The sequence below is a fragment of the Condylostylus longicornis genome, unplaced genomic scaffold, assembly GCF_029603195.1.
Source record: "Condylostylus longicornis isolate FDR11 unplaced genomic scaffold, ASM2960319v2 ptg000233l, whole genome shotgun sequence".
NCBI classification, from domain to species: domain Eukaryota; kingdom Metazoa; phylum Arthropoda; class Insecta; order Diptera; family Dolichopodidae; genus Condylostylus; species Condylostylus longicornis.
In genome coordinates, this window is record NW_026578200.1 from 210,285 (window position 1) to 222,546 (window position 12,262).

The following is a 12,262-nucleotide window of genomic DNA, read 5'->3' on the forward strand; positions in this document are numbered from 1 at the left end:
CACATCCATAGGTGACAATTGGTCGTATAATGGTTTTATATATTATAAGTTTCGTTTGTCTTGTAAGTAATTTCGATTGTAATAATTTCTTATTTGCAAAGTAGCTTCTATTTCCTGCTGTTATTCTGTCTTGTATGCTTGAGTGCATACTGTTGTCATTTTTTATTAATACTCCCAAGTAAGTGAAATGTGTAACACCCTCAAAATTGTGTTCGTTGATGGTGATATTTTAGGCGGTTCTTCTGTGTTCTTGTTTCGATATTTTTAGGTACTTTGTTTTCTTTTCATTTATTATTAGTCCGAATTTTTTGCATTTTTCCTCTAGTGTCACGAATGTTTCAACTAGAGTCCTGTAATTTTTTGATATGATTGCTATATCATCAGCGTATGCAATTATTTGATGGGACTTTGTAAAAATATTTCCACCCCCATCCATTTCTCCTATAGCCTTTTCCAATACTATGTTAAATAGCATAGCTGATAATGCATCACCCTGTCGTACTCCTAATTGAATTTCAAAATTATCTGACACCGAATTCTGTATCATTACCTTCGCTTTTGACCCAACCATCGTTGCCATAGTAAGATTTGCTAATTTTCTGGGTATACCAAGTCCTAATAGTGATTGTACAATTTTGTTTCTATTTACACCGTCAAAGGCTTGTTGAAAATCAATAAATAGTATATGTAGATCTTGACCAAATTCGTAACATTTTTCCATATTTTGCTTTAATAGATAAATTTGATCAACAGTCGACCTCTGATTTCTGAACCCACACTGATATTCGCCTATAATTTCTTCGTAGTAAGGTCTAATTTTCTCATACAGTATATTAGACAGCACCTTGTATGCAGCATTCAATAGCATAATACCTCTGTAATTATTGCACTCAGTTTTATCCCCTTTTTTGTGTATTGGTCTTAAAATACTAATGCGCCATTTTTCAGGTATAGTCTCTTGTAACCATACATTACATATTAGATTATGTAATTTCTTAAATAAATGTTCACCTCCTTTACATAACAGCTCAGCTGTTATTGCGTCTTCGCCTGGCGCCTTGTTGTGTTTTAGCTTATTTATTGCGTTTTTTACGTCACTCATTGATGGTGTGTCTATTAGGGGTTCAGCAGTATATATTATATTTTCATCTTCTTGACTTTCCTCTGTTGTTTTGTTCAATGTGTCTTTAAAGTGCTCTGCCCATCGTTTTATGATTTCATTTTCTTCTGTAATCATTTTTCCATCTTTATCTTTACATAATGCTAGTTTCGGCTGGAAGTTGTTAGCTGCGTAGTTAATATCTTTGTAAAATTTTCGGATGTTTCCATGATTGTAGTCATTTTGTATTTGACTTACTTTTTCTTTCATATATAATTTTTTCTTATTTCGGCATAATTTTGTAGCTATTCGTCTCTTTTCTGTATAATTCTCCATATTTGCTCTTGTACATCTTTGTAGAGTTTTTTGTCGCGTTTCATTTTTTATTTTTATGGCTTCTCTACATTCATTATCAAACCATTCGGCATTTCTTTGCATTTGTTTTTGTCCGATAACATTTCTGGCGCTTTCAATTAAGGCCGTTTCAATTTCATTCCATTCATCATCTATATTTTCAAATATATAGTCTGTTTCATGCATAAGATTCTTGACGGAGTTTTGAAATTGCTGAGTTATTTCATTGTCTTTTAATTTGTCACTATCCCATTTGACTCTTCGTACTCCTCTATTTTTTGCTACGTTTGATATTCTTTGTCGTAGTATGGTTTTAACTAGATAGTGATCGCTATCGCAGTTTGCACCTCTACAGCTTCTTACATCAATTATTGATGATGACCATCTTGTGGATATTAGTACGTGATCTATTTGGTTCGCTAGATTTGTACCAGGTATTTTCCATGTACCTTTATGTATTTCTTTTCTCTTAAACGACGTACTTTTAATTTTTAACGATGTTTCGCTCGCGAATTGTAATAATCGGTGTCCATTTTCGCTTGTTTCTTCGTGCATTGAAAATTTTCCAGCAACCCGTTGTGCCAGCTCTTCCTTGCCTATTTTTGCGTTAAAATCGCCCATTATAATAATTGTATCATATTTTGACACCCTTTCGCATACAAGACTTAGTTCGTCATAGAAAACCTCTTTTATTGTTTCACTCGCCTCCTCTGTAGGTGCATACGCTGATATTAGACATATATTATTAAATTTTCCCTTGATTCTTAAGGTGCAGATTCTTTCATTAACTGGATTAAAACCTATTATACCCTTTTGTATACTACATATAATTATATCACAAAGCAAAAATTTTTATTATGCTTAGTGATCTCCCTGGCTACACTCGTTCGTACACATTATATTTAAATTGTTTCATACATGCAAAATTTTATTTTTGCTTAGTTGTCGCCCACTCACCAAACAAACAAACACATTATTATAATGTATTACTTTTTCTGTATACTATTGCATTAGTAAACAACAAAAACAAAACAAAAAAAAACAAAAATTAAGAATGAGAATAGAAAGAAATTAGAAAAAGAGAATGAGAGCAATATTCTTAAATAATGGAATGCATAGCTTAATATTGAGATTATGTATATCAATATTTTCTTTTTGTTTAACAACAAAAAATTTTGAATGAATTTCAATTTACATAATCGTTATGAATTTCTACTACTATGTTTTACTTCGTTTTTGAAAAAACTGTTATCAATCACAGAATTAAATATTAATTGGTAATATCTACTACTTATATTGAATTGGAAAAATGTTGTTTAACAAAAAGCTTATTTTTTAAGTCTCAAATTTTAGAACGAAACTTTGATTTTCCTTAAATTTTTGAATGCAAAATAAAAAGCCAATTTTATTCGTAAATTTAAAATTATGAATAAAAATAAATTTTTACTTTTTTTCCTATTCAAATAAGCTTTGAAAAAGTCCATTTGATATAATTTTCATAGAACCTTTTACAATAAGTTTAACTTACGTCAAAAAGTAAATTTTTTGGTTGTTAAAATCAAAAAATCAAGTTTAAATGATTGACATAAATCTGATCATAACTTCATAAAAAGACATACAGTTAAATAAATTACCTTGTTTTTGAATTTATAAAACAAAAAATTGAAAGTTTAGTTCCAGATTTTAATTCTATAATTCAGCGTAATAAGTTTACAAGAAAGTGCTGTATGATGCAGAATGTGCAATGCCTATTAAATTTTGTTCCCAGAAATAAAATAGGTGAAACAGTTGAAGTGGGGGCGCACTTTTCAGGAAACGCTTAGGGCGACGAATACATTAGGACCGCGCCTGCATGCAGAATATTATGTACGTATGTAGTCAGAATTTTATTTTTATTGTTCCAAACGAAAACCTGTAAAATGTTAAATTTTAATACATCCATATGTACATACACACATATATTTGAATAAAATTATTATTTTGTTTTTGCTTCCATCTTTTCTTTATTTGAAAAATTACATTCATATGTACATACATATATTTGAATACAAATATTATTTAATTTTTCCCGAAACCTTTTCTTTATTTGAAAAATTTGATTCTATATGTTCACCCGCAGTTTTAAAAAAATAGGTATACTTTAATTTTTTGAACAAAAAATTTTAAAATGTTCAATTCTAATACGTTCATGTACATACATATATTTAAATAAAAATATTATTTTATTTATGCCTAAACCTTATTTATGCCTGAAAAATTTATTTCTGTATGTTACCCCTATGATTTAATAATTATGTGTTTCTATATGCCAAAAAACGGTTTTGAATATTATTCAATTCATATAGGAAGCTTAAAAAAAAATTAGATGGGAAGCTTTTAAAAAAAATATATATACATATTTATGTACCTAACTATTATAACAATATTTTTTTGGAAATTTTCTTTTAACTTTTATAATAATATTTATCTGTTATATATTAAAAAAAATAAAAAAGAAAATTTAAACAAAGTAAAAAAAAATTTTTTAAAATAATCCAAAAAAATCTGATGTGGTCAGCACATAACCGACCGCATTGTGTATTGTCTAGTTAAATGAAAGTGTTACAGAATATTATAAAAATGTCTGTTAAATACTTCTTTCCAATTTTTAGGACATTAGTAAGCTTATAGTTAACATACTTAGAAAAATGTAAATTTGGCTCTTAGTAGAGTTTCGCTTTGTGCTACTCGAATTTCCTGAAATGCTCGCCAGTTAGTTTCGGTAACAACCAGAACTCAAATATCAAATTTCAAGAAATTCCATCAATTTGTTCTGTGGATATGGTGAAAAATGTAAAATCGGCCCGCAAATCAGTTCTCGAGCCCTGATCTTTCCAAAAAAGTTATATGTTCATTGCTTTAATATGAGGAATTCATATATTAAATTTCAATGAAATCGGTTGATTATTTCTCTTTATATACACAAAAATGTATATCTGGCCCGTAGTAAACGTCTAGTTGCCGATGCCTGATTTTTTTCAAAATATACGAATTTTTGCGGACGGTCGAGCTGAGCTTATATATAAAATTTCAAGTAAATCAGTTGAATATTTTCTTCAAAATGTTCAAAAATGTAAAACAGGCCCGCTAAAAAGTGCAGTTCCCGAGGCCTGATATATACCAAAAGTTGATCGATCCGTGCCATGGTGGAAACAAACTTACATATAAAATTTCATCAAAATCGGTTCAGCCGAACTTGAGATACACGCGTGCACACACAGACCGACAGACCGACAGACCGACAGACGGACAGACCGACAGACCGACAGACCGACAGATCGACAAACCGACAGACCGACAGGTTGCTAAAAATATTTTATTTACACTTCCCTACTATGGAGAAGTACGTTCCCACCGAAAACTCGATATGAAAAATTTGTTGCCATCACATAACCTACCTATTGTTTACACAATACGGTCGGTAAAAAGAAAAATACGACAACATCCCAGGCAAGCATCGATCTAATAACCTTCTGGTTATGAGACTACCACGCTTGAATTTTCCTTTGTAATTCTATATTTTATTCATATTTCGTATACTCATCGAAAACCATCATATTTTACATTATTATATATATATAGCTACTTCTTAGGTGGTAAAAAGTACGGGTACTTCTAGAAAGGCTAGAGACATGGGACAAAGGGCATTAGATAGAGTTTTGCCTCCAGGGTCCCAGAAAAATCTGACATTGGAACTTTTTAGCCCCGAAATAGCTCTATTTTAAGGTTTTCTGAAAAAATTTTTGTATAACAAAAGCACGTTTTTCTATTATACTTTTTATAATTAGAAACACAAACCAAGAAATAAATGATACGTTTTACGTTATTTTTATTATTAGAAACACAAACCGAGAAATAAATAATATTTGAAAATGCAATGATCTCACATATATTTTAATTTCGAAAAATCGAAATAAACTTAAATAAATGTCAGATTTTATAAAAGACATCAGATGTTTTGTGGCAACTGAATATTAATGCTTCATTTGTTATTGTTTTGAATATTATGTTTCGTCAGCAAGCTTTAAAAAAATATACATACATACACAATTTATGTACGTATGTATCTACCTAAAATTTTATTTTTATTGTTCGAGCGAAAACCTGTAAAAAATGCTAAATTCCAATCCATTCATATATCCATACACACATATATTCATATATACTTATATACATAATTATAATATACATAATTATGTATATTTGCATTTATAATTTTATTTATAATTTTTCCAACAACAAAATTTCAAAATTTTCGATTCTAATACATTCATATGTACATACGTTCATATGTTGGAACGAAAAATTTTAAAATCTTCAATTCTAATCCATTCATATATCCATACACACATATATTCATATATACATTCATACACATATTTTACATACATAAATTATTATTTTGTTTTTGACTAAACATTTTCTTTATGTTTAAAATTCAATCCTATATGTTTACCCGCAGTTTAAAAAAAACAGGTATCCATTCATAATTATGTATATTTGCATTTATAATTTTATTTATAATTTTTCCAACAACAAAATTTCAAAATTTTCGATCCTAATACATTCATATGTACATACGTTCATATGTTGGAACGAAAAATTTTAAAATCTTCAATTCTAATCCATTCATATATACATACACACATGTATTCATATATACATACTTACATATATTTTTACATACATAAATTATTATTTTGTTTTTGACCAAACCTTTTCTTTATTTGAGAAATTAATTTTTGTAAGTTTACCCCCATGATATAATAATTATGCGTTTAAAATTTATTTCTATATATTCTACAGTTTTGAATATTATTAAATTCATATAGAAAGCTTAAAAAAAATTACTCAGTAAGCTTTAAAAAAAATATACATACATACATATTTATGTACTTAAAATTTTTGCGAATTTTTCCAAACTATTATAAGAATATTTTTTTGGAAATTTTCTTTAAACTTTTATATAACATTTATCTGTTATATATTAAAAAAAAATAAAACACAAAATTTAAACAAAATAAAAAAAAAAATTTAAAATAATGCAAAAAAATAAAAATACGACGACATCCAGGCAAGCATTGATCCAATAACCTTCTGGCTATGAGACTACCACGCTAACCACTAGGCTACGCAGTACCTTGAATTTCGCTTAATAATTCTATATTTTATTCATATTTCGTATAACTCTTCAAAAACCATCCTATTTTACATTATATATATATAGCTACTTCTCAGGTGGTAAAAAGTACGGGTACTTCTAGAAGGGCTAGAGACATGGGACAAAGGGCATTAGGTAGAGTTTTGCCTCCAGGGTCCCAGAAAAAGCAAGTATTCCAAACGTCCGCCCTCCCCCTACACCCCCTCCAAAGATGTTTTGGTCCATTTTTTTACAAAATGGTATAACATCTTATGGGGGTAATGTTTGTATAATTTTGATGGCATATATATTGGAAATAAGTTAAATTCTATAAGTGCGAGTTATAACAAGAAAACAAAAAATTAATAATATCTACATATAGTTTTATAGCATGTACGATTACATACACATTTACTTATATACATATGTATTCTTTTTGCGATTTGCTACTAAGGTATAATCAATTATACTAAGGTACAATCGGAAAGTAATCGATACAGCATTGATATGCAATCATGTAAAAGACCTGTATGAAAATGCTTTAACAAAGTTTGGTGCCCAAAAATGCCAAAAATACACATAGACATCGTATGCAATACGTATTACCAAATATACGTTAGAATTGGTGTTAACTCATTCTACAGTCACGCGTTTTATTCGCATGTATTATAAACTTCAAATACATACGTGCATGAATTGTAGTTTATAATTAACAATAATTTATGTCTTAAAGTGTTTATTGTGAAAGGTATTTTACGATTTTATGCGACATAACTCAAAGTGAAGTTTTAAAATAAATTACTCAAAAGGTATTAGATTTCAAAGGAACTAATTATTTGTTTAATTATGTATTTTTGGGTAATTATTTCTCAGAACTTTTTTATATTAAGTTTTAAGTTTTATCTTATTATTTATCAGGAAAAAAACATATCTATATGCATATTATGGGTGTGTTTTTGAAGAAATAAAGTAAACTTAAAATATCTCAGCCACAGAATGGAACACAATTTCAAAACTATAGGCATCATACTTGCAAGGCTTGCAATGCAAGCACACACGACTAGTTATATTATATATATATAGCTACTTCTCAGGTGGTAAAAAGTACGGGTACTTCTAGAAGGGCTAGAGACATGGGACAAAAGGCATTAGGTAGAATTTTGCCTCTAGGGTACCAGAAAAATCTGACATTGGAACTTTTTAGCCCCGAAATAGCTCTATTTTAAGATTTTCTGAAAAAATTTTTGTATAACAAAAGCACGTTTTTCTTTTATACTTTTTATAATTAGAAACACAAACCAAGAAATAAATGATACGTTTTACGTTATTTTTATTATTAGAAACACAAACCGAGAAATAAATAATATTTGAAAATGCAATGATCTCACATATATTTTAATTTCGAAAAATCGAAATAAACTTAAATAAATGTCAGATTTTATAAAAGACATCAGATGTTTTGTGGCAACTGAATATTAATGCTTCATTTGTTATTGTTTTGAATATTATGTTTCGTCAGCAAGCTTTAAAAAAATATACATACATACACAATTTATGTACGTATGTATCTACCTAAAATTTTATTTTTATTGTTCGAGCGAAAACCTGTAAAAAATGCTAAATTCCAATCCATTCATATATCCATACACACATATATTCATATATACTTATATACATAATTATAATATACATAATTATGTGTATTTGCATTTATAATTTTATTTATAATTTTTCCAACAACAAAAATTCAAAATTTTCGATTCTAATACATTCATATGTACATACGTTCATATGTTGGAACGAAAAATTTTAAAATCTTCAATTCTAATCCATTCATATATCCGTACACACATATATTCATATATACATTCATACACATATTTTACATACATAAATTATTATTTTGTTTTTGACTAAACATTTTCTTTATGTTTAAAATTCAATCCTATATGTTTACCCGCAGTTAAAAAAAACAGGTACCCATTCATAATTATGTATATTTGCATTTATAATTTTATTTATAATTTTTCCAACAACAAAATTTCAAAATTTTCGATTCTAATACATTCATATGTACATACGTTCATATGTTGGAACGAAAAATTTTAAAATCTTCAATTCTAATCCATTCATATATACATACACACATATATTCATATATACATTCATACACATATTTTTACATACATAAATTATTATTTTGTTTTTGACTAAACCTTTTCTTTATTTGAGAAATTAATTTTTGTAAGTTTACCCCCATGATATAATAATTATGCGTTTAAAATTTATTTCTATTTATTCTACAGTTTTGAATATTATTAAATTCATATAGAAAGCTTAAAAAAAATTACTCAGTAAGCTTTAAAAAAAATATACATACTACATACATATTTATGTACTTAAAATTTTTGCGAATTTTTCCAAACTATTATAAGAATATTTTTTTGGAAATTTTCTTTAAACTTTTATATAACATTTATCAGTTATATATTAAAAAAAAATAAAACACAAAATTTAAACAAAATAAAAAAAAAAATTTTTAAAATAATCCAAAAAAAGAAAAATACAACATCCAGGCAAGCATTGACCCAATAACCTTCTGGCTATGAGACTACCACGCTAACCACTAGGCTACGCAGTACCTTGAATTTCCCTTAATAATTCTATATTTTATTCATATATCGTATAACTCATCAAAAACCATCATATTTTACATTATATATATATAGCTACTTCTCAGGTGGTAAAAAGTACGGGTACTTCTAGAAGGGCTAGAGACATGGGACAAAAGGCATTAGGTAGAATTTTGCCTCTAGGGTACCAGAAAAATCTGACATTGGAACTTTTTAGCCCCGAAATAGCTCTATTTTAAGATTTTCTGAAAAAATTTTTGTATAACAAAAGCACGTTTTTCTTTTATACTTTTTATAATTAGAAACACAAACCAAGAAATAAATGATACGTTTTACGTTAGTTTTATTATTAGAAACACAAACCGAGAAATAAATAATATTTGAAAATGCAATGATCTCACATATATTTTAATTTCGAAAAATCGAAATAAACTTAAATAAATGTCAGATTTTATAAAAGACATCAGATGTTTTGTGGCAACTGAATATTAATGCTTCATTTGTTATTGTTTTGAATATTATGTTTCGTCAGCAAGCTTTAAAAAAATATACATACATACACAATTTATGTACGTATGTATCTACCTAAAATTTTATTTTTATTGTTCGAGCGAAAACCTGTAAAAAATGCTAAATTCCAATCCATTCATATATCCATACACACATATATTCATATATACTTATATACATAATTATAATATACATAATTATGTATATTTGCATTTATAATTTTATTTATAATTTTTCCAACAACAAAATTTCAAAATTTTCGATTCTAATACATTCATATGTACATACGTTCATTTGTTGGAACGAAAACTTTTAAAATCTTCAATTCTAATCCATTCATATATCCATACACACATATATTCATATATACATTCATACACATATTTTACATACATAAATTATTATTTTGTTTTTGACTAAACATTTTCTTTATGTTTAAAATTCAATCCTATATGTTTACCCGCAGTTTAAAAAAAACAGGTATCCATTCATAATTATGTATATTTGCATTTATAATTTTATTTATAATTTTTCCAACAACAAAATTTCAAAATTTTCGATTCTAATACATTCATATGTACATACGTTCATATGTTGGAACGAAAAATTTTAAAATCTTCAATTCTAATCCATTCATATATACATACACACATATATTCATATATACATTCATACACATATTTTTACATACATAAATTATTATTTTGTTTTTGACTAAACCTTTTCTTTATTTGAGAAATTAATTTTTGTAAGTTTACCCCCATGATATAATAATTATGCGTTTAAAATTTATTTCTATTTATTCTACAGTTTTGAATATTATTAAATTCATATAGAAAGCTTAAAAAAAATTACTCAGTAAGCTTTAAAAAAAATATACATACTACATACATATTTATGTACTTAAAATTTTTGCGAATTTTTCCAAACTATTATAAGAATATTTTTTTGGAAATTTTCTTTAAACTTTTATATAACATTTATCAGTTATATATTAAAAAAAAATAAAACACAAAATTTAAACAAAATAAAAAAAAAAATTTTTAAAATAATCCAAAAAAAGAAAAATACAACATCCAGGCAAGCATTGATCCAATAACCTTCTGGCTATGAGACTACCACGCTAACCACTAGGCTACGCAGTACCTTGAATTTCCCTTAATAATTCTATATTTTATTCATATATCGTATAACTCATCAAAAACCATCATATTTTACATTATATATATATAGCTACTTCTCAGGTGGTAAAAAGTACGGGTACTTCTAGAATGGCTAGAGACATGGGACAAAAGGCATTAGGTAGAATTTTGCCTCTAGGGTACCAGAAAAATCTGACATTGGAACTTTTTAGCCCCGAAATAGCTCTATTTTAAGATTTTCTGAAAAAATTTTTGTATAACAAAAGCACGTTTTTCTTTTATACTTTTTATAATTAGAAACACAAACCAAGAAATAAATGATACGTTTTACGTTATTTTTATTATTAGAAACACAAACCGAGAAATAAATAATATTTGAAAATGCAATGATCTCACATATATTTTAATTTCGAAAAATCGAAATAAACTTAAATAAATGTCAGATTTTATAAAAGACATCAGATGTTTTGTGGCAACTGAATATTAATGCTTCATTTGTTATTGTTTTGAATATTATGTTTCGTCAGCAAGCTTTAAAAAAATATACATACATACACAATTTATGTACGTATGTATCTACCTAAAATTTTATTTTTATTGTTCGAGCGAAAACCTGTAAAAAATGCTAAATTCCAATCCATTCATATATCCATACACACATATATTCATATATACTTATATACATAATTATAATATACATAATTATGTATATTTGCATTTATAATTTTATTTATAATTTTTCCAACAACAAAATTTCAAAATTTTCGATTCTAATACATTCATATGTACATACGTTCATATGTTGGAACGAAAAATTTTAAAATCTTCAATTCTAATCCATTCATATATCCATACACACATATATTCATATATACATTCATACACATATTTTACATACATAAATTATTATTTTGTTTTTGACTAAACATTTTCTTTATGTTTAAAATTCAATCCTATATGTTTACCCGCAGTTTAAAAAAAACAGGTATCCATTCATAATTATGTATATTTGCATTTATAATTTTATTTATAATTTTTCCAACAACAAAATTTCAAAATTTTCGATTCTAATACATTCATATGTACATACGTTCATATGTTGGAACGAAAAATTTTAAAATCTTCAATTCTAATCCATTCATATATACATACACACATATATTCATATATACATTCATACACATATTTTTACATACATAAATTATTATTTTGTTTTTGACTAAACCTTTTCTTTATTTGAGAAATTAATTTTTGTAAGTTTACCCCCATGATATAATAATTATGCGTTTAAAATTTATTTCTATTTATTCTACAGTTTTGAATATTATTAAATTCATATAGAAAG

At 26.7% G+C, this 12,262-nt stretch overlaps 1 protein-coding gene across 1 annotated transcript; it reads right to left on the reverse strand.

Annotated features, from left to right (window-relative positions):
- Positions 1–165: 165 nt before the first annotated feature.
- On the reverse strand, positions 166–2,273 carry LOC129616516 (uncharacterized; the record flags this gene model as incomplete). Its single annotated transcript, XM_055532171.1, has 2 exons — positions 166–249; positions 332–2,273. Coding segments are annotated over 2 exons (2,026 nt in total), but the record flags the coding sequence as incomplete, so codon positions are not given.
- Positions 2,274–12,262: the final 9,989 nt, after the last annotated feature.